The sequence below is a fragment of the Protopterus annectens genome, chromosome 9.part0 (assembly GCF_019279795.1).
Source record: "Protopterus annectens isolate FY-2018-M chromosome 9.part0, PAN1.0, whole genome shotgun sequence".
Classification (NCBI taxonomy): Eukaryota; Metazoa; Chordata; order Ceratodontiformes; family Protopteridae; genus Protopterus; species Protopterus annectens.
Window position 1 is genome coordinate 1,052,661,316 of NC_056743.1, and position 27,437 is coordinate 1,052,688,752.

Below are 27,437 nucleotides of genomic sequence, written 5' to 3' on the forward strand. Positions count from 1 at the left end.
TTTCCTCCTAGGGGCACAAGCAGGTGGGCAGAGGTAAGTGGTGGAGTTGTAAAGTCATTGTGAGTTCTTTCCATAAGGGGGTGGCTTTGCACTCCCTGTTTTTGAAGTGGAGGAACTCCATTGCTTAGATCTCTGCATTCCCTGGGACTGTAATCTGGGGGGTATGCTTCCCCTAGGTCTTGCTGAGCTGGCCTTAAGGGGGCTGGAAAAGACCAGTGCTTGGAGGGGCAATGCCTACTGAACCTCGGAGGCTGGACTTGAAAGACGTCTTTAACTGTCTGCATAGATTTAGCTTTTTCTTCCATCTTTTTTAAGATCTCTTCTGCCTTGGTGCCAAACAAATTGTCTTTGTGCAATGGTGTGCCCAATAGTTTTGATTTGACATGGTCTGGCAAGATCTGTTCCTTAAACCAAACATGCTTTCTAAGTACAGAACCTGTGACTGCTGCCCTGCAGGATGATTCTAGGGCATCAAAGCCACATTGCAAGGTGTGCTTAGTAACTTGGTTTGAAGAATGCATAAGCTCCTGTGATTCCTTATTTTCTGCACAAGCTGAAAAGGTAGATAATTTTTGCTTAAGGAGTTCCATTGTATGTTGCTGGTATTTCATCATGTGGAACTGACAATTTAGTGCTCTAATGGCAAGAGTTGCAGAGGTGTATGCTTTTTTACCCCATCTGTCTAAAGCTCTGGAATCCAAGTCCAAAGGGTTGGGATTCTTCGCTGTGGTTGCTTTTATTCCTTTAGGTCCCTGGGAGATAACTTTTCGGTCCGCAGTAGGATTTTTGAAAAGAAATTTGTGTGAGTCAAGGACTCTGTAACACCTGTCATGTTTCCTGGGAGCAGGTGGTAGTGTGTCAGGAGTTAAACTGGATTCAATGAAAACATCATCCACAACATCCAGGACAGGAGGAATAGCTAAGGGTCTGTGCTGTGGTGAATCTAAAAATTCCCTGAGTCTCTTTTTGGACTGAGGATAATCCTGACATTCCCAGTGGAAATGTTCTCTCAAAGTATGTAGGGTTTCACCAAAAGAAAAATCCTCTGGAGGAGAGACAGAGGAAATGGATTCCTCTGCATCTGAATCCTCATAAGCAGACAGGGGCATGTCTTCATATTCAGAAACCTCAGAGTCATCGGACTCCTGGTCAGATAAAGCTGCTGGGGACAAGTCTCTTTTTCTTTTGGAAGGGGTAGGCTGGCTTCCCCTAATAAGCATGATAAGGTCTTCTGCCATTTTAAGCATTTGAGATTGAGGCATGGAATCAGGTACTTGAGTTTGGGTCGTTGGTTTTTTAGGCGTAGTTAGTACCCTGGGCCTTAGAAACTCAGTAGTTTTAGAAAGAACTGAAGACATGAAAGAAGTCGGTTTGTGTCGAATATCGGTAGTGCGAAGAACTTCCTTGGAAGCCAGTGCCTGCTCAGTGGCTCCGAACCCATCCAAGATAGAGACATCCGCAGGATCCTTAATTAAAGAAGAGTCTCGTGGCATACCGGACTCCGAACGGGTCTCGGTAGCAGCCTGCGAATCCATAGAAGTGGGCATCAGGGGTTGCAAAAGTACCTCACTGAGTACCGGCGAACTGGCAACTAGCTTAACGGAACCATCATCGGCAGTTTTGGACCTGTGTAGTCTGTCTCTGTCTTTATCCTTATGTTTTTTCAGAAGATCGGTAGTCAGATGGCTTACCGGACATGTCGGAATACGGAGATCGAGAGCGAAAGTATTTACCTACGATAAGAGCCTAACGACGTACAGTTCTGGCATTGAACAAAGCACAAAACTGACAATGAGGGACGCAGTAAGAATGGAAATCTTGGTGTGGTATTTGCTTTCCACAGGTGAGACAATTGTTAACTTTTTCTGACATTGGTTAGAGCAAGAAAAAAAGATCCCAATGGGGTACTTAGCTTTAGAAGACTTCAACTTTAATTTCGGAAATGAAAAACTCAGGTAGCGGCTGACCGGCACTCATGTGAACTGCTTCTGCTTCAGGCTCCTTGGCAAGAAAGACTGATGTAATGGCATCAGCTGCCTGATTTTATATCACTAACGACCTGTCGTCAGTCCCGGACCGACAGCAACCGACGCAGAAATACTAAACCTCTGGTATTCGGGCCGACTGTGGGCTACCCCTGGCAGGATAACCCAAGTGTGATGACTGCAACAGTGAAACATGAAGAACATCAGATTGTGCTTCAACAAGAGGTTAGGTGGGTAAAAAGCACATATGCTGCCTTACCTATGATCTTAAAAACAGCTGCACTGAGTGTCCTGCTAAGTAAGTTCTTGAGACAAATTTTTATAAAAGATATTTTCACTAGTAGCTATGGAGAATGACTGCCTCTGTAGTGGGGTACAATGAATATTACTTGCTGTTATGTTTTTCATGCAGCAATTTGTATGTTACAATATTTAGTAGGAAAGTTATTCTCATGATAACATTGCAATGTTTTTACTATATTGCTATATAGCAGTGATTTTTCTCTCTTATAGGCTAAGTTTATGTTTTGATGGTTTGAAGTAGGTTTTGAAGGAAGTAGATGGCTTTGACTTGGAAATCTTCACCAGCATATATTATAGTCTCTTTGAACAGAAATGCACAAAATTATGGTGTAGATGGGAGCAAAGCCTGTAGGAACAGGATGCAAAAAGCTGAAATAATTTTGTGTGACTTAGGAGGGGAGCTCTGAGCCTGCATTAGTCAGTTGTAGACCTATAGGGAGATAACAGGAACAATGGGTAGATGTAATGTGAGAACAGAAAAATGACATTAGACAAAGAACCGTTCAATCTCAGAAGAGGGGAGAGAACAGGAAAATGGGGAGTGTCTCAAGACAATGGAGGACTAGAGGAGGTAGGCAGAACAGAATAGGCAAGAGTAAATGTGCCAAATTTAGAGGAGAAGAGCAGGAATGAAAAGTACCTAACAAAGGGGTTTAAAGATGAGAGAAATCAAGTAACAGGATGAGGGGTAAGTGGCATTGTGTAGTGCAAGAAGAAGTGGCAGGAATCCAAGAAAAGGAGGCAGATTCAGGTTTTCAGTCAGCATATGGTAGGCGACAAAATTTCAGAAGTGGTACACGCAGGAGGAATAACACAAGGTGTCAATGCTTAGCTATATTTTGTTTCTTGATCACTGAGATTTGCAGGGTCCAGGATAAACAACAAACCAAGTTTTCTCTGTGTGTACCTCATCATTCTTTCCCCAGGGTGCAGCAGGCTCTGGAGTAACAATACTAAAGTAAGGTGGAGAAGAGTGAGGCTCCTAACATGGAGTGAGGGGATGGTGCGGGGGAGATTTTATTTTGTGTTTTCATCAGGCAGTATTACAAACTAACAGTATGCACATGATATTTGAATACGTGTACTTAGGCTGTCAAGCTCTCAACAAGTTTTTGACTGACAGTTAATCATGCTGTTTTAGATGGGCAGTTGTGATTTGGGTTACACACTGTCAAGGAAACATAGTGGATCTAATGTGGGACTACAATGTCTGGCTTAGGAATTCTAATAAAAAGTAGGAATTTGCACTAGTATATGACTGGGGGAAATGGGAAGACAGTTTGCTGTGCCACTGATAGATTTCACCTATCTCCAATTGGGACAACTAAGCTGGAATGCAAATGTCTATCAAGAGGATTATACAATTAACATGAGGTAGAATGTGGGATGGTGGGCAGATGGATAGGAGAAGAAAAGGACAGCAGAATCCCAGTTTTTCTCATTAGGGGTAATATATAATTATTGATCATAGGATGGGTAAAGCCAATCTCTAACCACATGGGGTAGGTTAACTGCTGCACAAAAAGGGAAAATGGCTAGGCTTAAAATGGCCCACAAGGGCAGCTAGCCTAGTACTTACCAATGAACCTATGGAAGACATAGCCTTGATGAAGCTAGTCAAAAAGATACAAAGAAGGGCTGCCACTATAACAAAAAGGAATGTAGGGCAAGGGAGTATAAAAAGAGTTTACAGGAGCTAAATCTATTCTCATCTGAAGCTGGGTGAGAATGAGAAACATCGTATGGATGTCGAAGATACTTAAGGGACAGGATGACAGCATACATCTTGGGGATGGACAGATAGGGGGGGGGTGCCTAACAACTCAGAGGAATAAAGTTCAGCCTACACTTTAGAAGTTTTTGTTTTCCCCAAAAAAGGGAACAGGTTACCTGAGTGGTAATGGGCACAAAAAGTACAGTTTTGTACCTACCATAAATGTAGATGTTCGAGTGTTTACACTGATGCAGTCATCACACTTGGGTTATCCTGCCATCAGGCGGTCCCACAGTCGGCCAGAGTTCCAAAGTCTTGGTCCGGCGTCGGTTGCTGTTGCTTCTTCCCTGACGTCAGTGCGCCAGGGGTATATAAGAGGCATCCGACGCCATTTTCTTCAGTTATTCTTGCCCCAGATGTCAGGTGCACCCCAGTAGGTGGTCAATACATATTGCCAATAAAACATGTAAAGAATATACAAAGAATACCTTCAGTTACAAGCAAATACACCACAAAGGTTGTATCAGATAGAAAGGTATAGAATATTTCAGCTAGGTCAGAGGGGATGGAGGGAGGGTAACCTGGACTGCAGCAGTGTGAACACTCGAACATCTACATTTATGGTAGGTACAAAACTGTACTATGTTCATCGTGTTACACTGCTGCAGTCATCACACTTTGGTTGAATCCCAAAGCTAAGGATGGGTGGTGGAGTTAAACAGGGTTTGGAGAGGCTAGAAGGCCTTGCAGAACTGCACTGGCAAAGCCAGCTCTAGTCTTAGAGTATAGAGGTAAGTGATAGTGCTTGGTGAAGGTGTGCACTGAACTCCAAGTTACAGTTTCCAAAATATCCTTGATTGGTATCCCCCTGAGAAAGGCTGTTGATGTAGCTGTAGCCCTGGTGGAGTGGGACCTAATGCTAGCAGGTACTGGTTTCCCATGATGTGTGTAGCAGAAACGTATACAATGTCCTATCCATTTTGAAATGGTCTGTTGTGAGATAGCTTTTCCTTGTGATCCTGCAGCATAGGATACAAAGAGCTGGTCAAATTTTCTGAAAGCCTTAGTTTTATCCAAGTAGTAACGTAGTTGCCTGTGAATGTCCAAAGAGTGCAGGAGTCTTTCTCCTTTGTTCTGTGGGCTTAGGAAAAAGGTGGGTAAATGAATGGTTTGGTTTAGGGCCACACTAGATACCACCTTTGGCATAAAGGAAGGGTTAGTTCATAAAGCGACTCTGTCTTGATGAAAAATGAGGAAAGGCTCCACTGCCATTAGGGACTGTAGCTCTGAGACTATTCTAGCTGAAGTTATTGCTAGCAGCAGGGCAGTTTTCCATGATAGAAACTTTAAATCAGCTGAAATAGCTGGTTCAAAAGGCGGCAGTGTAAGCTTTTCCAGAAGAAAGTTGAGATTCCCAAGTTGGTGTTGGTACTCTCCTAGGCCGTATTATGTTCTTAGCCCCTCTGAGGTATTGTCTTAGGAGTGGATGTGAAAATAAAGGAGGATCCGTGTTGTAATGAGCTGAAATCGCTGAGGCGTGGATCTTAATAGATGAAAAAGAAAGTCCTTTGTGCAACATCTCAGTTAAATATTGTAGAATCTGGGGAATGCTTGGAACAAGGGGATTTTGGCCTTTAGCCTGGTTCCAGGCGCAAAATCTTTTCCATTTGTCTGAAAAGGCTTTCCTGGTGCTGGGCTTCCTGGCCTCCAGAATGACATCCATAACGGCTTTAGATAGAGGTGTTGGCTGGTTGTTTAGGTTATTTGCCATGCAGCCAGATTTATAGTCTTGAGCTGGCTGTGTAGAATCTGACTGTCTTGCTGAGTGAGCAGGTGAGGATTTTAGGGTAAAATCCATGGTGGGCCGTGGGCCATGTTCCTTAGTATTGGATACCAGTGCTGGCGTGGCCAGTCTGGAGCAATGAGTATCAATTGTGGCCTCTCTAATCTGACTTTCAGCAGCACCTTTCCTAGAAGAGGCAGTGGAGGAAAGGCATACACTGTTAATGTTTTCCAACTGAATGAGAGGGCGTCCACTTTCCAAGCTAGTGGGTGGAATGTCCTTGTGCAAAATTATCGAAGTTGGTAGTTTTGGGGGTTGGCAAACAGATCTATGTCTGGGCGTCCCCATTTTTGAATTATCATTGCAAATACTTGTGGATCTAGTTTCCACTCGCGGGGATCCATGATGTTTCTGCTTAGGTCATCTGCCAATGTGTTTTTCTTTCCTGGCAGGAATTGTGCTTGTAGTTGAACTTGGTAAGTCAGTGCTGTGTTCCACAAGGTCATTGCTTGTCTGCATTGGGGGTAGGAGTGTGTGCCCCCTTGCTTGTTTATGTACCACATTACTGTGGTATTGTCCGTCTTTATTAGGAGTTGTCCTGGATGTAAGAGGTCCTTGAAAGCTGTTAGGGCATTCTGTACAGCTAGCATTTCTTTTTGATTGATATGCAGATGCCTTTGATCTGTAGTCCATTTGCCCTGAATGCACTGTCCTGCCATGTGTGCTCCCCAGGCATAGTCCGATGCATCTGTTGTCATAGTTTGCCTGGCTGTGGGTAAGGTAAAAGGCTGACCCTTGTTGAGGTGACATGCCTGTGCCCACCATAGAAACTCCTGTTGAAGGCAGGGAATGAGTGGTATCATTGTTTCCAAGCTGTGGCTGTGCTGAGTCCATACGCTTTTCAGGTACCATTGTAATTTCCTCATATGCAGTTTTGCAAATGGTATTAGGAGTATGCAAGATGCCATGAATCCCAAGGCCTGCAAAATTTTTCTTGCAAGGAGTTGGGTCTTTGTTGCCATTATTTTGAAGTATTGAGTCAGCTGTTGTTGCTTGTCTGGCATGAGTTAGGCCATCTGGGCCATTGTATTCAAGCTGGCACCCAGGAATATTATGTTCTGTGAGGGCAATAGTTTTGATTTCTTTTCGTTTACTGTGTACCCTAGGCAACTTAAAAGGTGTTTGACAAGCACCAGATGCTGTAAAAGAATGTCCTTGCTTTCTGCTTGAATAAGGCAGTCGTCCAGGTATGGGTATATTTGAATTCCTCTTTGTCTGCAGTATGCAATTACTGGTGCCAGGCATTTTGTGAAGACCCTGGGTGCAGTAGATAAGCCAAAGGGCAGTGCAGAGAATTGATAACGGGTTGAACCTGCAATAAAATGGAGGTATCTTCTGCAATTTTGTCTGATAGGGACATGCAGGTATGGCTCCTTGAGATCCAACGTTACTAGTCAAGCCTTCTTGCCCAGCATGGGAAGAAGCTGCTGTAGTGTTAGCATCTTGAATTTGGGTACTTGCAGATACGTGTTTAGAATTGAAAGGTCCAGAATGGGTCTCCAGGCTTTGTCCTTTCTGGGGACTAGAAAGAGTCTTGAGTAAAATTCTTGTCCTTGCTCATGTGTACCTGTTGAATGGCTCTCATGTCCATGAGAGCTGTAATTTGTTTTTGTGCCTCTGCCCACTGATTTGGTGGCAGGTTTGGCATTCATTTTATCCTTGGCAAGGTGTGAAAGTGGAATCTGTATCCTTGTGAGACAATGTTTAGGACCCATTTGTCTTTTGTGATGATGTGCCAGTTGTCTGCAAAAAGAGCTAATTTTCCTCCCAAGGGAGCTGCCAAGAAAGATTTGCTTGGCAGTCTGAGGGTTAAGTCATTGTGTTTGTCTTCTGTTAGCTTAGGGCCTGTCTTCTCCTCCTTTCTGGGTAGCGGCACCCCATTGGCGAGGTTTGTAAGGGCCTTGTGGATAACCTCTGCCCCTTGGGCATCTGTATTTGCCCCTCTGTGGTCTGTCAGAAGCTGGAAAGGACCAGTTTTTGTTGGCCAATTTCTGCTGAAATGAGGGGGTTGAACCTGTAAAAAATCCTTGACTGTCTGCATAGATTTTGCCTTATCCTCCATTTTCTTTAAAACCTCTTCTGCTTTTACACCAAATAAAACATCCTGCTGTAAAGGTGCATCCAATAATTTTGCTTTAACATGATCGGGAAGGGTTTGTTCTTTTAACCAAGTATGTCTACGTATGACAGACCCAGTCACTGCTGCTCTACTGGAAGCTTCCAATGAATCAAATCCACATTGTAAAGTATGTTTGCCTACCTGTTCTGCTGCATGCAACAAATCTTGCATTTCCTTGAAATCAGGCTGCTCTGAATGTGTGTTCATTTTTTGTTTTAATTGAGGCATCAGGAATTGTTGATATTTCAGCATGTGAAACTGACAATTTAAGCCCCTCATAGCTAGAGTAGCTGAGGTGTATACTTTCTTTCCCCATTTATCTAGTGCTCTGGAATCCCTTTCAGAGGGTACAGGATTTTTAGCAATAGAGGCCTTAACCCCTTTGGGACTCTGGGAAATGGTTTCCGGATCAGCAACAGGGCTTTTATGTAGGAATGTGTGTGAGTCAGGGACTCTGTAGTATCTGTCTGGTTTGGCTGGTGCAGGAGGTAGAGAGTCTGGGTTAAGGCTAGATTCTAAGTAAACATCATCCACAATGTCTAACACGGGAGGGATAGCAAGTGGTCTGTGCTGGGGTAGTAAAAGGAACTCTCGGAGCCTTTTCTTAGAATCAGAGTAATCCTGGCCTTCCCAGTGGAAATGTTCCCTCATGGTATGTAAAGTTTCCCCCAAAGGAGTAGTCTTCGGGGGGGAGATGCTGAGGGAATAGACTCCTCAGCATCAGAATCTTCATAAGGGGGAAAAGAGTATTCCTGTTCCTCAGAAGAATCTGAGGAAACTGAAACCTGGTCAGAGGAAGCATAATCCTCCTCTTGTCTTGGCCTTTTATCAGGAGGGGGATGGGAACCCCTGATTAGGGTAATTAAATCTTCAGCCATCTTAAGCATCTGTTTCTTAGGCATGGGGCCTTGCACTCGAGACTGATGTACAGTCTTTTTTGTTTTTAAAGGAATTTTTAGCTTAGCATAAGATTTAATGGTGAGTGTAGTCGGTCTGAAGACACCTTCTGCAACTGAAGGCGTTTCTACTGCTCCAGAATCTCCTTCTGCTCTGGAGTCGGAAGGGCCTAAAGAAGAAGGCTGTGGCGGCCTAGTACTCTCCGGTTGGGAATCAGAAGCCATCTGTGGTTCTAAATTAGCAGTCATCAGGGGCTGCGTAGGCGCCTCACTGAAAACCGGAGAACTGGTGACTGGCCCAGCAGAGGCCTCGGAGTCTGGTTTGGGTCGAGGCTGCCTGTCCTTATCCTTGCGTTTTTTTATGCATGCCGGTCGTCGGCTGCTCTGACGGCATGGTATAATTAAATTTCCTACCAAAATAATGTCGGGCGAAATCAAACCGACGTTTAATAGTTTGTTTATTAAATCTAGCATAAAACCGACAACCTGTGACATCGTGGTCTGGGCCTAGGCAAGGAATACATTAAGAATGAAAGTCCTTATGAGGTATTATTTGCTTCCCACAAGAAATGCAATTGTTAACTTTTTCTGACATCGGACTGTGGCAAGAAAAGGTTCCCCAACGGGGTACTTAGCTTTATTGAAGACTCCGGTCTGAAATTTGATTTGAAAATCTCAGGAGTCGGCCGACCGGCACTTGCGAACTGCTTCTGCTTCGGGCACCGTGCGGCAAGAAAGACTGAAGAAAATGGCATTGGATGCCTCTTGTATACCCCTGGCGCACTGGGTATAGGGTGGGAAAACTGCATTCAAGATTGTTGGAGAATGATCTAGAGTTAAGGAGTGAAAAAGAAAAACACAAAGTCAGATTTTTATTTGCACATACCTAAACAAAACTGGTTTGTTTTACGACTTGATGTCCAAATGAGTGGAGCATTGAACTACAGAATGTAAGTACCAATGTCTGCAGAGACCACTAGCTGGCAAAAATGACCTTTATGTCTATACTTCAAGGGCAATTTCTGTTATGAGCAAAGGAGGAAAGCTGAATCACCAGAGCATCAAACAGATCTGCTTGACTGCTGCTCTTAAGCTCATCTGCTGTGAACTTCTGAGAGAAGGGAACAATCTTGTGGTATACGGAGATGAATACCTGACTGCACCTTTGTAACAGGTGTTGGATTAAACCTACATGGTCGAGCACGATAATATCTTTAAATAGCTAAGAAGTTTATCAAACAAACAAATACAGAGGCAGTATTGTGCATGGAAATTAATGATGCACTGCTACATTTGAATGAACTGATGCCATATTACAACTGCACAAATGGGTACTAAGGTAAACCAGAACAGACTGCTGTACAGTATACTTAATGTAAATCACTGTAGTACACAGAGGTAAAAAGCACTTCAGCTATTATGTATCAGCAGGCACGGCTGTACTTCTAAATGGTCTAGTAGTGCAGTACATGTTTATAACAGGATGTTGCAGTGCATCTAAAAAGGGGCACTGGACAACTTTTCATGGATAGGGACCATCACAACCCATGTAATATGCATGGAGTATAATGAAATTAAATGGAAAGATAATGGATAAATGTAAATTTAAAAGATCTCTAATAAAAAAAAATTACTAATAATGATATATATGTAGCACACCTAAATACACAAGCAGTTGTGTCTATTATAATCATGCTGCACTCTACTACTAAAAAGAAACATGCAGTGAAGCATCTATAGTCCATGTAGTTCTACAGACAGGTTCTTGAAGAAACAGTCTTTGTTGGCCAGCACTCACTGCACGTAGTCATGGATCTGCCCATTGCCCTAGTTACTGCATAAGCTGCAGATGATAATTAAACTAAAACCTAATCCTCTCAGCCTACAATCCAAAGAATTGTTTTCTTTTTTTTCCATTTTTTTTTTGTTCCCCTTTAACAAGTGGCCATCAGCTGTGCCTACTGCTTCTCTGTAATCAATAGGATGCCAGCTTTCAAATGTTCCCTTGGATGGGTCTATATTAGTTCATCGAAATACATATTCATCAAATATATATTCATTGACAGCTAAACAGTGAACCACAGAAATTTTCTCAGGGTTAAGATCCACTGGACCATCAACATAACTTTGCCCTTTTTCGCCACCATAGTGCGATCTTGGGGTTGCTAAATATAGTGGGGGGTTGATTTAGTGCAGTATGTGTTCTGGAATGCTAGAGGGTGAGTGGTTCGATGAATACGTATTTCAATGAATTAATGTATACCCCCCCCCCCGGACCTGATACAACAACAAAATCTGGTTTCTTAGACTTTGGTCAGGGCTCTGTCCCTCTGTGCCATGGAGCAATCCAAAGACATTACTTTGTGTCTTTACCACATCACTGATGAAGACAGTTGTTGATGAAACTGGTTTGCTTGTCATCATCTCATGGATGAGAAGGAAATACATTAAATAAAAGTATTTGTTGCAAAACAAATATGACCTTGCTGTGTGCTGGCTCATTTTCACTTGTAATACCCACCATGAAACTGTCTTAATGTGCCGTTATCACTGTAATGGTTGGGGGTCCATTTAAGAAGAATATATAGTACACATAAGTGAACAGCTATTATATCAAAACAAAGGTGGTCATGATGATGCAGGAGACTTAACTGGGCACCTTGTTATGCTTAAATATAGGAGTGCTTTGATCTGATTAAAAACAATGGACAAAATAAAATGCCTAAATTAGCAGGGGTTGCTGTACTTGTAAAATAATGTGACAAAGATCAATAGTGTTACCCACAAAACATCACTATTCTGTATCTTACTCTCAAAACAGTTTCACTGATGATGCTACTGATTCTAGATGGTGCAGTATCATAGTGACCTTCACGCAAACTGAGACACCATCCACTGGGGTTCACTGATAAGCCTAAGAAGCTAGATGACAAGCCAAGGAAAGGAAGAAACAAGTGCCTAGGGCAGCTTCCATTCCCTTGGAAGAGTTATAGGGTGGTAGTCATTTTATTTTTAATTTTAATTTATTTATTAACCAGACTGGTACAATGCAGATAGGCTACTGAGGCAAAAGTAAATGCAGCAGACAGTTTGCAGTAGCCAGGTCATGTAAAACATTGTTATGATATAGTAAGAAGCAAGAGGACTTAGGGAAAACCCATGCAGACATGTAAAGAACATATACACTCCTTAGAAACAGTGACAGGAAATAATGAGGTTTGTAGGGACAGGTATATTTCACATATGATACTGCTGCTGTGAAAGAGACTCCCCCATCCGCATTAAACAAAGTTCATCCCTGTTCATTTTTAAGGGCAACTTAAATCTACAGATGGGAAACAGAAAAATTACCCCTGTATTACTAATGGACAGAGGCAGATCCTAAATGCTTTATTCCATGCATGGGTTCCCTCAAATTGTCTATGCTATGATCCCAGTTATTCTCATTAGGGGTAATACATAGGATGGGTAAGGTCAGTCTACAACCAAATTGGACAGTTTATTTCGAACACAGAAATGGAAATCGGCTAGGCTTAAAATGGCTTGTAAGGGCAGCTAGCCAAGTAATTTTCAATGAACTTATGAATCTAAGAGTAAGCCTCAGACCCTGGAGCTGTTAACCAAAAATCGTAAACACTAATCTGCAAAGAGACCCTTTACTGTGGCTGGGTGGAGCAATTAGTGCACTGTGTTACTTAAGGGATGGTTAGAAAAAAAAGGTGACATTTTACATCATTTTCTTCCTCTAAGAGGGAGATAAATGAGAAAAGGGTGAGAGGTGGCAGCTTCCTTAGCATGCTGAACTATCCTTTCACACAGCAGTCCACTATCTGCTTCATTACAATGGCTCACCGAGCCAACAGTCAGCAAATTCTGATGGTTGTAAAAACCACGTTAATTGCTGTAGAGTTTTGTTTGGAGCCACACCAATGGGTTGCTCCTCGAAGCACAGTCCAAAGTAAGGGAGCAGCAGGCAGCATGTGGAAGACCAAAGGATAGCACTGATCCATGATCAGGGTGTTATGGTGCCAGGCGTTTGAGGTTCAAATAGCAGTGGGTCTGCTGTGGAGTATAAACAGCATTAACTATTAAACAAACAAACAATGCCACACTGATCATTTTCTTCCTGAATTGAAGCCAAATGGCAGTATAAATGGAAGTTATAAAAATGATAGTTCTTATGTATGATGAAAGCAGTTAACAGTAATCAAACAAACAAACAAATAAAGGTTGGCAAAAATTGCTATACTGATCTGTGTGCCGAAAGTCTGATAATTAAGGTTGGTAACCTCTGTAATGAGATAGCTGTTGTTGTTACTACCAATTACAACTCACATTTTGGTACATATAGACAAGACATTGTGACACCCACACAAAACGCTTAGGGGTCATTATCACTGATGAACTAAAGTTCAACCTACACATACTCCAGTGTATATATAAAAAAAAAAAAAAAAACAGAAACTAGGTCTGCTATATCGGAACAAAAAATTCCTAACACCTGAATCTAGACTTACCCTGGGCCAGGCACTCCTCCTCCACTCCCTCTTATACGCCGCCCCAGTTCTTACCAATATCCAATCCTCCACTATAAACAAACTCCAACAGACTTACCATAAAATAGCCAGATTCATTACTAACTCCTCATACAACTCACACCCCTGCATTTCTTTAAACTCACTTCAGTGGCTTGAACTTCCCCAATTTCTGCTATCTTATCAATTCCATATGCTACACTCTATTCTTTATAAAACCTCCTTCTGTCCATCTCTATCTTCCTTAGTCTCCATCTACATCCATCCAGGACCCTCTGTGCTTCTAACTAAAAATTACTTGATGTCTACCACCCAAAAAGGCCAGTAGGCAAACTACTCTACAAACACTCCCTTACCCATGCTTGGAACAAACTTCCCCTTGACTTACGTTCAATCTCCCACACCTCACACTTTAAAAATGAACTAAAAGCTTATTTTCTCAATTCCAGAACCTGCCCTTGCTATGACCCCACCTAGTCTTCCTTCCCTTAATGTATCCTCAAAAGGTCCATACTTAGTACCTCATTACACGTCTCTCTCCAATGTGTCTACTTTGCATTTGCATCATTTTATACAAACAAAAAATTTTATTGTTGACCTGTTGAACTATATCAATGTAAAATTATGTTACTGAGCTTCTTTTTAATGCGACTTTAACTTTATGCATGTAACCCAACAAATGTGAATCTTTTTGCTGTAACTGCTATTATATCAATATTGTTTAAAATTGTACTTGTTTAAAAATGTACTACCGGAGCTTTTCTCCCTGGGTCTCCACTGAAAATGGGCCACAAGCCCAGTTGGACAAACCCGGTTAACTAATGTCAATAAATAATAAATAATATACTAAAACAAACCACATAGTGTTATTTATTTGCTTTCAATCCATCAGGTAAGCTGATCCATAGAAATATATATATATTTTTTGCTTATAACTAGGACCAAAGAGATGCAGCAGTTACAGATTGTTATTGTTAAGAAATGCAAACATTTAGATGAAGCAGTTTTCAAGTTAATATTGACAAACTTACATAATTCTCTGTAAGTAATAGTCAAAATATGGGAGTCCTATATCTGCGGTAGTATTAAAATTTAAAGAACTAAGCAGATGTAACAGCATAATGTGGTAACTCCATTTCCAACAGGCCAAATTAATTCCAATACACACTTCAGTACAACAGGATGCACAATGAGTCATTGATATCTAACACCCCAAAAGCAAAATAGATAAGTCAAACAAACACATATACAGCAGAAGTGCCTCTGGCATCTCTGTTACATTAAAGCATTTTATAAGAAAGTGCTGCAACTTCCCTCACACCAACTCCCTTACTTATATGTATCAATTCCACAGTCAATCAACTGCAAAGAAAAAGAAACTCTTCAAAGAGCTGAAAAATGGTTCACACAACTACATTTTTTAGTGTTCAGCTGATGCATATAAAACCATTCTGGAAGCTGTGATTTTGGAGATTTGGGGTTATGGAGTTTGCATTCTAGGTGTTACTACTGGACAGATATTACATCACTCCATAAAAAATAAGGTGTCTTTTAGAAAGCAAAATGCTTATGGTAGCAAGCAGAACATTTTTAGTGGCCAAGAGAATATTCTGTAGTATCCAAAAGAATTAAGATTGTCTACAAAGAATTAAGATTGTCTACAAGCTAAGGGGGTTATGGCCATAGCGGAGGCATGCTTGGCCAGATATGTAGACTTGGTGTTACACCAGAAAGCAGATTATTTCTTTGTCACTTTGAAGTTAGGGGACAAGTTATCTTCCTCTGTAGAAGCATGGCTTATGGATGTTTTCACTTCTACCTTTGAGTGGGTTCTTTGTACCTTCAGGGGTACTCAAAAGTCACTATTTAACCCAGACAATATTCCAGATCTAAAACCTGTCTTTGGCTATGAGAAGTAATTGACAGTGAGCAGTGAATGGTATTTCTAAATGGCAGGTGGATTAAACAAGTAATGTTTTTTTTTCCTTTTTAGTAGTGCAGCCATGTTTTTTGAACACCAAAATAAGTAAGTAATTTTGCATCTCTGTGATCATTTGTTATACAAGATCTTAGTAACTAAGTGATGTGGTGCATTAAACTGGCTGCCTTTTGTGTTAAACCAATACAAAGTTGCTATATATATATATATATATATATATATATATATATATATATATATATATAGGTCCACTATGTAATCCCAAAATACTGAAATCCCGAATTTCAGTATTTTGAAATTACATAGCCGAAAACAAAACTACAACACAAAATCCCGAAACCCCGTAACCATGAAATGTAAAATGCCGAACGTACTCTGCACATATAGCACACACATACACATACATACAACACCCCCCTCCACAATCAAATAAATAATACTACACTACAGATAAGCAGGGGGGCAAGCCCCTCTGCATCCCCCATGTGGGGGGCTGCACCCCCCCCACTTAAATATTCTAACTCCAAGATCACACAAACAGACACACAATGGAAACTCACACCCACACATTTTACAGTCCCTCACACACACACATCGCAGTCACAACACATACTTACACACACTAAAGCCCCTAACCAACACACTTACACATACATACTTACCTAAACTTCCACCCATCCATCCATACACCGCACCAGCAGAAGTGGAAATTCAACATCTCCGTGCTTCAGGATTTTGAATTTTGCGTTTCTGCAGGTTTCAGAATTTTGTGTTTTCGGCTATGTAATTTCAAAATACTGAAATTTGGGATTTCAGTATTTCAGGATTACATAGTGGACCTATATATATATATATATATATATATATATATATATATATATATATATATATATATATATATTTGAATACACACTGTTATACACAAATTCTGTACACCTGTACAGCAACCTGTTGTGTTATACCTACAAGAATACATATCCATATATCTAAACGGTTGCATATTGCATTAGATCTAAACAAAGGCTTACTGTGGTACATGTAAGTGGCTAGCTTGTTTTGTTACAACTAGTACATGCAAGTGAACAGGGAAGAAGGCAAGAGGGCTTACCTTAACAGAAAAGTACATGCAAATGTCCAGACTGTGTCACTTTCCTAAACAGAATAGGCACTGAGTTACAACGAAGCAAGCAGAGCCTTTACCGAACATTCCTAAACAGGTACCATAATTAACCAAAAGTTACTGACTCAGAGGCAAATAATCAATCACTATCATAACATTTGTCTAAAAAAGATGTGGCCTGGAGACATAAAGAGAGCTGTTTATACTCAGCTATCCAGGGAATGCCATTAAGCAAAGACAGAGGGAAAGGGACAAATGACTATCACATACATTCATACATGCACATATGCAAATACATATAGAACACACAAATGCTGAGCTAACACTTCACTGCAAAATCTGTTGTGTACAGTATTTTCATCCCCTGCCTATGACAATATGTACTTCAATTCACACACTGTTAATTTTCATTACGACACACATGCAGTTGTGAGTTGTTTATATTGCTAACCTTGCATCCTTCACAGGAACTGACTCCATAGTGATACCCAGATGACTTGTCATTACACACAAAGCAGGGCTTATACACACGAGGAGGGGGTGGTGGGGACGGAGAACTGGGAACCATCTCTTCTGAACTTGTACTCTGTGTTTCCATGGCTGCAAGAGGAAAGAGAGCAAGAAAATATGAGAACTTCCTGAAATGGAAATCAAATGTGAGTAAAAGACATTCACACAAAACCAATGGCAGCAAGCTTGTGATGTTGTGGTGTACTGTGGCAAGATAAAAAAAAACTGACTTGCACTTTGTGTTAACACACTGTGAAACTTCTGTAAAATTAGTCTTAAACTATGAACATGAAGACAGCCTCTTGCATGTCATTTTTTTTTTTTTTTTGCAAGCGTCCAGAATTATTCAGGCTTGTTCAGACCTGGATATTGCACTCATTATTAATACAATGTACACTGAGCAGCAACTGATGAACTTTCCGTTGATTACTGATATGACCGAAAACTTACTAATCAAAAAGTCTGCAGTCTTCAACATTTTTGCCTTTTCACATGGCAGGTGGAGCCTCACCTGTATCAGAATATGTTGATGGAAAAACTACATATGTTTACACTCACCATATCATCAAATCTTCAAGACAGGCTCCAACAACAGATGCTTACTTGTACGACTCAATTTTGCAGTATTTTGTCCAAGCTTGGCAAACTCATTTTAACAATATTTTTTTGGGGGGGTCACCTCATTAAATGATGCAAGCACGCAGGGATGGTCTCCCATTATCTTATCTCACATTCTTTATAGTAATTGCTTGGTGTGAAGAGAAAGTGACTGGAGTGTAATTTTTAACACTTTTTAGAGAAGTTACTTTTTTAATTGTGCAGGTGTTGTGTGCCTTTCCTTTTCATACAGATGCCTGCCTCACCCGCGGTAGTGGTGCTGCAGTAGCGTTGTCGCCTCACAGCAAGACATTGCTCCGTTCGATTCTCAGCTAGAACGTCTTCTGTGTGGAGGCATGTGTCAATGGGTGTACCTTTGTTAAAGGTTGTGCATCAGGGCTGGTAACTCGGCACGTAAAAATCCACTACCAAACATTAGCGGACCGGAGTTCCGCTGTGGCGACCCCTAACCGGGATAAGCCGAAAGACACAACAACAACAACAGATGCCTGCCTCAAGCCTTGCAAATATTACCTAAACCAGAGTTCCTCATACCTACACCTACTAATATCTGCCCCTGCTGTATTCCCTCTTCAACTGTTATAGCCAGACCATGATTATTCCTGGGGCCAAGAACTGTCAGTTTCCTTCCTTTTCGCCTCGTTGATATTGGTCTACTGAGGCAGTGTGGCAACTATCTCAAGTACACTGACAACCCCCTACTTCTAAATCATTCCTGTACCATTTGGGAGAGATGCACCTACATTATGAATCTGGAATCACAGCTCTCTTGTGCAATAGATAGCAATACAGAGTGGGTTGTCAGCCCACCTACCACAACTCCTATTCATAACACACAGCATACACATAGGGCAACATATGAAGAGGTGCTCAGAAATAAATCTAACTAAACACCACAGACGTCCAAAACACATACACACTAAACCAAACATAACACCCAAAACACACAATACACATAATGATACAAGCACAAGTGTGTCACCATCAAAGCCCATAAGGCAATGCACATCCACTCCAAATATCTTACTCATAGGAGACTCTACAGTGAGACGCACAGAGGCCCATCTCTTCAGGTTGAACAAGGAGAAAGTCACCATCATCTGTCTTTCTGGTGCTAGGATTTGTCAAATAATGCAGGCACTCAAGTCTCTCAAGAACAAGTACCATTATGATTCGGTCATAGTACATGTTGGTGTGAACGACTTGAGATGTACCTCTCTGGACTACATGAAGAGAGACATGATTGAGCTCTCTGATCATGTGTCACAGGCAGGTATGTCCCTAGCCTTGAGCAGCATATTACCCTCGTCTAGGATGAGACCACAACATAAAGAGAAAATCATTGACTTCAACAACTGGCTTAGTTTCTGGTGTCATTCTGAGGGTATCTATTTTCTGTCAGCCTGGGATGACATGATCGATAGAACCTGATGCTTTGCCAGAGATGGTCTTCATCTGTCATCCCTGGGATTTCGGCTACTGGCAAGGGCTCCACCCCCATTGTGCCTTTTTAGGCAAAGTCACAAGGACAAAACTCTCAACGTAAAAAATTCATCAAAAAACAACCTCAAGGTTATGCTGCTAAATGCTAGGAGTCTTAGCATGAAACTGCACTCACTGGCAGCAGCCCTCACCTTGGAAGACGCAGACATTGTGCAGTCACGTAGACCTGGTTCAAGGCTGTAGAGAGTATTTTTCTTTCCTGGCAGGAATTGTGCTTGCAGGTGAACTTGGTACGTTAGAGCTGTGTTCCACAAGGTCATGGCTTGCCTGCATAGGGGATAAGAATGAGTGCCCCCTTGCTTGTTTATGTACCACATTACTGTGGTGTTGTCTGTCTTTAGTAATAGTTGTCCTGGATGTAGAAGGTCCTTGAAAGCTGTTAGGGCATTTTGAACAGCCAACATCTCTTTTTGATTGATGTGAAGATGCATCTGGTCTGTGGTCCACTTGCCCTGAATGCATTTTCCTGCCATGTGTGCTCCCCAGGCGTAATCCGAAGCATCTGTTGTTAGAGTTTGCCTGGCTGTGGGTTAGGTAAAAGGCTGACCCTTGTTTAGGTGACATGCCTGTGCCCACCATCAAAACTCATGTTGTAGGCAGGGAATCATTGAATTACTGCTTCTAAACTGTGAGAGTGTTGAGTCCAAACACTTTTTAGGTACCATTGTAATTTCCTCATATGCAGTCTGGCATATGGTATTAGTAGTATGCAGGATGCCATGAATTCCAGGGCCTGCAGAATTTTTCTTGCAGGGAGATGGGACTTTTTTGCCAGTAACTGAAAATATTGAGTTAGTTGAAGTTGTTTGCCTGGTAAGCCATCTGGGCCGTTGTATTTAAGCTGGCACCCAGGAATGTAATCTGTTGTGAGGGCACTAGTTTTGACTTCTTTTCATTTACTGTGTACCCTAGAGAAATTATCAACTTTTTCACAAACGCCAGATGCTGTAGAAGAATGTCCTTTGTCTCTGCTTGAATGAGGCAGTTGTCCAGGTATGGATATATTTGAATTCCTTTTTGTCTGCAAAATGCAATCACTGGTGCCAGGCACTTTGTGAAGACCCTGGGTGCAGTAGATAAGCCAAAGGGCAGTTCAGAGAATTGGTAGTGCATTGTACCAGCTTTGAATCTGAGGTATCTTCTGCAATTTTGTCTGATAGGGACATGCAGATATGCCTCTTTGAGGTCCAGAGTAACAAGCCAAGCCTTCTTGCCCAGCATGGGTAGAAGCTGCTGTAATGTCAACATTTTGAATTTCGGAATATCCAGGTAAGTATTCAGAATTGAAAGGTCCAGTATGGGCCTCCAGGCTTTGTCCTTTCTGGGGACCAGGAAGAGTCTTGAGTAAAATCCTTGTCCTTGTTCCTGTTGTGGTACTTTTTGTACAGCTCTCATGTCCATGAGGGCTGAAATTTGTTTCTGTGCCTCTGCCCATTGATTTTGTGGCAGGTCTGGCATTCCTTTTAGCTTTGGTAAAGTATGAAAGTGGACTGTGTAACCTTGAGACATAATATTCAGGACCCATTTGTCTTGGGTGATTGTTTGCCAGTTTTGGGAAAAAAGTGCTAGTTTTCCCCCTAAGGGGGGCTTCCAAAAGGGACGTGCTTGGCGTACGCCGAGGAAAGTCATTGTGACTGTTTCCTGTAAGGTTGAGACTTGTCCTCACCTCCTTTAGGGTTTGAGGTGCCCCACTGTCGTCTGTTTGAGCCTTGGGGTTGAGATTTGCCTCTTGGGCGTCTGTATCTGCCTCTCTGTGGCCTGTCTGACACTGGAAAGGACCAATTCTTTGTTGGCCAATTTCTGCTAAACCGAGGTGGCTGTACCTGTAAGAAATCCTTAACTGTTTGCATAGATTTAGCTTTATCCTCCATTTTCTTTAACACCTCTTCTGCCTTAACACCAAACAGGTATCATGCTGTAAAGGAGCAGCCAATAATTTTGCCTTAACATGATCAGGAAAACTCTGTTCTTTTAACCAAGCATGTCTTTGAATAACAGAACCTGTAACTGCGGCTCTACAAGAGGCCTCTAAAGAATCAAAACTACATTACAGAGTATGTTTTCCCACCTGTTCAACTGCATGCAATAAATCCTGCATTTCTTTACAATCAGGAACTTCTGAGCTTGCAAGCATTTTCTATTTTAAGTGAGCCATTAAATATTGTTAGTACTTAAGCATGTGAAATTGGCAATTTAAAGCTCTTACTGCTAAAGTTGCAGACGTGTTTATTTTCTTCCCCCATCTATCCAAAGCTCTGGAATCTCTGTCAGAGGGTACTGGATTTTTTGCAATGGAAGCCTTAACCCCTTTTGGACCCTGGGAAATAGTTTCTGGATCAGCAGAAGGGTTTTTGTAAAGAAACTTGTGAGAGTCAGGGACTCTATAATACCTATCTGGCTTGGCTGGAGCAGGGGGCAAAGAGTCAGGAGATAAACTGGATTCAGAGAACACATCCTCCACAATATCTAGCACAGGCAGAATAGCCAGGGACCTGTGCTGAGGAAATCCCTGAGCCTTTTCTTGGATTCTGAGTAATCCTGACTTTCCCAATGGAAATGCTCCCTCATGGTATGTAAAGTTTCCCCAAAAGAATAATCCTCAGGAGGAGAGGCTGAAGGGATAGATTCCTCAGCATCAGAGTCCTCACAGGGGGGTAGAGTGTATCCCTGGTCTGAAGAGGAATCAGAGGAAATGGAAACCTGATCAGAGGAGTCATAGTCTGTATCCTGCCTAGGCCTTTTCTCAGGAGGGGGATGGGAACCCCTGATTAGAGTAATGAGGTTGTCGGCCATTTTAAGCATCTGTTTCTTAGGCATGGAGGCCTGTCCAGGAGAATGCTGTACTTGTTTCTTTGTCTTTAATGGTACCTTTGTCTTGGCTGTTGCTTTAATGGTAAGTTGTGAAGGTCTGAAAACACCCTCAGAAGCCGATGCCTGCTCAGCGGCTCTGGACCCCTCTGAGGAGTTAGTTTCCATAGGCCCAATACCTTGAGTTTCCAGAGGCCTAGATGTCTCCACGTGGGAGTCGGAAGTGGCCTGTGGCTCTGAGGTAGCGGGTGTCAGGGGCTGCGAAAGCGCCTCACTGAGAACCGGCAAACCGGCGACTGACCTAGAAGAGGTTTCGTCATCGGTTTTCGACCTTGGATGCCTGTCTTTATGCTTGTCTTTGCGTTTTTTCGGTATTGAGGTCGTTGGCTGATCCAACGGTATGGTATAATTGAACCTTTGGCCAAAGTAGTGTAAAGCAAAATCAAAACGCCTTTTTATAGTGCGTTTGTTAAATCTAGCACAAAACCGACAACTAGTGACGTCGTGATCAGGGCCTAGGCATGAAATACAGTAAGAGTGGAAGTACTTATGAGGTATTTGCTTCCCACAAGAAATACAATTATTAACTTTTCTGACATCGGTCTGAGGCAAGAAAAAGGTTTCCCCAACGGGGTACTTACCTTTATTGAAGACTTCGGATCTGAAATTCGACTTTGAAAATCTCAGGAGTCGGCCGACCGGCACTTGCGAACTGCTTCTGCTTCGGGCACCGCGCGGCAAGAAAGACTGGAGAAAATGGCGGCGGATGCATATTATATACCCCTGGCGCACTGACGTCAGGGAAGAAGCAACAGCAACCGACGCCGGACCAAGACTTTGGAACTCTGGCCGACTGCGGGACCGCCTGATGGCAGGATAACCCAAATGTGATGACTGCAGCAATGTAACACGATGAACATCAGGCAGCTAGTAACTCACTCTCAAAAGAATGGATCAAATTAACACAACTAACTTAGAATTATATCCAGGGCCCATGACTTAAAACACTTCTGTCAAAATGTACTTAGCTCCAAAACCTGTAACTCTTGTAAATAAGTGATGTCATATAAACAGCAATCCCCAATTGACCACAACAAACCTCATGTGTAATCCTACACTAGTCTATTTTAGGATTCTTCCATTGAGATAGCAGCTTTCTCAATTTAATTATACACAGTGTCTGTTTCTGTCTGTCTGGGTTTTCCAGCTGTCTCTTTATCTCTTTTACAAGGAACAAGCATACTCTCTTTCAACTGTTACCAACTCTTATCACCTTCTCCATTCATTATGTATAGAGTTGTACAATATAAATATATATATATATATATATATATATATATATATATATATATATATATATATATATACTTATGCATTGCATAAGCACACGTACACACACTACACACACACACACACACACACACACACACACACACACACACACACACACACACACATATATAATTCATATATCTGATTTTGCTGACTTTGGATTTGCAACTCATTAATGTGTTATAGTTATTTAAATGATTTCTAGGATTATCTCTACTTGTACAGTACATTGCTACCTTTCTCCTAATAATTCATGAGAGGGGCCTTCAAAAAACTCGAACCGAGGAAGAAACACACATTTTTTGAACGAGTGTTGGAGAAAGTGTCAGGTAAAGAAAAGATACTAGACTTTTGTGAGACTGTGAGTTCCAATGATGTAAAATTTTTTAATTTTTCTAAATTTGTTCTAAATGAACAACATTACAAAGTTTTAAAACTTGGTTTTAATTTTATTATAAACCATTAGGCTAATTTAACTCAAAGTCTTCTAGAATTGAATTTTTTTACCAGAAAGTTAAATTTGCAGTTTGTAATGAAAGATATGGTTGCTAAAAGCTGCTTAAAGAAGCCTTCCACATATAATCCACCACTAAATCACACTACAAACATGCTTGAATTGGTTTATGAGAGGGAGTTAAGACAAATGTGCAATAAAAATGCAAAATACCCTTATTTTAATCTGAACATAGAAGAAAGTAGAGCCTTGAGAGAGTTACAGCAAAAAACATTGAGATTTATGAAGGTGGACAAGGGGGTAGGATGGTGATTATAGTGTTGGAACAATATTACTCTTCTGTGGAAAAGATGCTGTCTAATGAAAAAGAGTATAGAGGAGTGTCTCTTTTAGACATTACTAAAAGTCAGCAATATAGCCATTTTGTTTGTATGATATGTTTATGAATGGTGAGATAGATTTTGAACTATACAGTTTTTTGAATGTTGAACAATCCCGCATTACGATCCTTTCTGAAATACCCAAAATACATAAAAACACCAGCAACCCCCTTTTAGACCTATAGTTTCTGCACCAGGTTGCATTACTGAGGGTATATCTTTGTTTTTGGATTCAGTTTTTAACCCTCTAGTATAACAACTCCCATCATATATACAAGATTCTTGGGAATTCTTGGATAGTATTAGAACTTTCAGGTTGGAACATCAATATTAGGATACTAACAACTGCATGTTTACAGTGTATATAGCTTCCCTTTACACTTCCATTCCAGATGATGAAGGAGTGGAATATATAAAGCTGTATCTTACAAAATATGCCAATATGGATTTTGCATCAATTAATCTGTATTGTACTTTATTACTGATGAATATTTTTTCTTGTTTCATGATAAATATTATCAACAGGTGAAGGGAAGTCGCTATGGGGGGCACTGTTATCCCCAGTTTATGCTAGCCTAGTGTTAGGCTGGTGGGAGAGAGAGATACTACCCACCATTCAGGGATATGAAAAAGTATTTTTTTACCGGAGATTTGGGGATGACTTGTTATTTATTATAGAGGGCGAATGCAGACACTCTGATTTTTGTGATTATTTAAATTCAAGTTGTCCATTTTTGCAGTTTGCAGCCGGGAACTATGGTGAAGAAATAACTTTTCAGGATGTACAGTTATTATGGAATGAGCCTAATAAGAAATTTATCAGTAAAATACATAGGAAGAGCACTTTATCAAATGGCTATCTCCATAGTTTGTGTAATCATCCAGGTTTCATTAAGTGTAACATACCTAGAGGCCTGTTTATTTGGGCCTCAAGCATGGTTAGTGAGGATGAACATTTTCAAAAAGAAATTAAATGTATTGTTTCCCTTTTTCAGGCCAGAGCCTTAAAAAAAATTACTGGAGAAAACAGCTGAAGAAATTCATTCTAAAAAAATAGAATTATTTGGCCTCATTTTAGTGTACAGATGCTATAAAAACAAAAGTAAAACCGGGAACAACAGGACATCTGAAAATAGACAGATCCCCCGATATAATTTAGACATGTCAGTAGATGCATATGGTATTCAACAAATGTTGAAACAAAAGTGGAAAACACTCTCTGGTAATCAGGAACTTTACAATGTGTTTGGAGAGGGTCCTACTTTTGTATTCAAGAAAAATGTTAGCATTAAGAGTATGTTGGAAAATGAGAATACCAAGGTCCAGCCCATAAGTAACAAGAGCGGGGGCACATATCAATGCAATGGCTGTAATGCCTGCAGATTTATTCATGAGAATCGATACATTTTGTTGGAACATCTTTCTGATAACATCAGAATTCCAGGTAGATTTCACTGTGGAACTGTAGCGTTAGTTTATATAGCCCTGTGTTCGGGCTGTTGCAATTTTTATGTTGGGATGACTACAAGAAGTCTCAGGAGGGAATAAAGGAACACATATATGCAATCTAGGTCAAAGATAATAACAATGCTTTGCACAGATATTCTGTTTAATATGTTAAATGCAAAAAGTTCACTTTTACTGTACTGGAACACGTCCTTAAAGACAAAAGCGGTGGCGATTTTTGAAATGAGGTGGAAAAAAGGGAAACGGAATGGCAAATTAAGCTAGGGGCTGAATCATTTCCTGGCTTAAATGACTCAATGAATACTGAGTGTTTTTTAAAACAATGTAAGTTGAAAGGGTGCTAAAGGGTTAAAGCCCAGCACATAATATCAGTTTTAATCAAGCATTTATGTGTTTCAATATGGTTGATTCTTTTTGGTGTTGGTTGATTAGCTTTTGAAACAGGTATATATATGTGATCACTTTACATTATTCCAATGAAGTTGGGATTACAAAAGTGACTATTAAAATTAACTACACTAAATTGACTGTTTTGGTTCATCTTTCTTGTACTTTATAGTAGTGATTTTTGGTTTTAGTTTAAGAGGAACCTGGACGAGTGGATGGGGGACTGTAAATTCTTACCGGGGATAGACCCACCAATCCTCCTGGACATGGGGAGTCATCATTAAATGCAGTCTCGGGTATTGACTAGCATTTCTATGGTAATACATTGGGGTGAAATGGCTAGGCTTAAAATGACCTCTGGGTTGATAGCCTAGTAATCTCCTATGATCCTAAACTAAGCTGACACTGCCCAGTCCTAGCCGAAAAAACTGTGTCACTATCAATACCAACATAGATAATGGTGACATTGCATGTGGTAAAGCTGGAAAGCCAAAAATTCCCTGTACTCTTGAACACAGAAAAGAAGGGAATGGAAGGGAAGGGAACACCAGACTTCCTAAGCATGTCCAATCAGTTCTGCCAACCTGTCATAGTCTGTTTTGGGTAGGGCAGAAGACGGGGCAGATCTTCTCATTTGAGAACTTAAAGAATTCCTCTCAGCACTTGATGATTCTAGCAGTGTAAGTGTTGGAAGTCTGACAGAGTCCAAAAAGCTGTTTCACAGTACTTTCTGCAGCAGGCTAAGACACTGGCAAGAAACAAATGTGTTACACACTTTCTCAATTATTTAGGATGGCAGGAGGAAGCAGCTCCCTATTTTGAAGGTATGTGAACTTTATAAGTCTTACAAGAAGACGGTAGAAAGAGACAGAACGCCTGGTCAAGTCTGCATAGGCTGACAGTAATTTTTCAAGGACTCTTAACATAGCTTTATTAAACTCCCTGTAGAGCTCACACTTCTGAGAATTGTATCACTAAGACAATAAATGGTGGTACTCTATGTGCCTAATAATGCCCTACCACAGGCACAATGACAAAGGAACCTGTGAGACATTGACACTAAGACTGGGATTAGGCCTAAACTTATAACTTAAAACAAAAGTTTAACAGAAAATGTTTGAAAGCAGGGAAGAGTCCCACAAGTGAGGAATAGGAAAGGATAACAGAAAAGGACATACAATTTCAGAAAATAGCAGTCTGAGGCATTGCCTCTCACTGGGCAAAAACCCAGCAAAGAATATCTGCAGAGAAGGGCACCTGCACTGCCCAATAGGAAAGAGATGGGGAGCCCCAAGTAGCCTGTAAGTTTACTTGATTAGCAATCTTAATGCCTGCAACATCAGTCCTTCTGTTACGGAAGACGCATCCCTTCTTATAGACCAAGATTCCTTATCAGATGGGAGGATCTCAAAGGTTGTGTGCAAAATGACTGTTGTGTAAAGCAGAAATTACTCTTGAGCTGGAATTTGGATGAGTGTATAAATCTGGATTCTCATTATGGTAGGCATGCAAATGCAGTCTGGC

General features: G+C 41.1%; 1 protein-coding gene and 1 long non-coding RNA gene across 4 annotated transcripts in view; one reads left to right on the plus strand and one right to left on the minus strand.

Moving 5' to 3' along the window:
- RARG (retinoic acid receptor gamma) overlaps positions 1 to 27,437 on the minus strand; it is a 1,508,256-nt gene that overhangs the window by 178,837 nt on the left and 1,301,982 nt on the right. For all 3 annotated transcript variants that reach the window (XM_044083859.1, XM_044083858.1, XM_044083861.1), the window contains one exon: positions 16,906 to 17,054. In XM_044083859.1, coding sequence (XP_043939794.1) covers positions 16,906 to 17,054 — 149 coding nt within the window. The remainder of the gene's footprint in view (positions 1 to 16,905; positions 17,055 to 27,437) is intronic.
- The window catches only part of LOC122811794, a 732,112-nt gene that overhangs the window by 89,574 nt on the left and 615,101 nt on the right, over positions 1 to 27,437 (plus strand). The gene's annotated exons all lie outside the window — the stretch shown is intronic.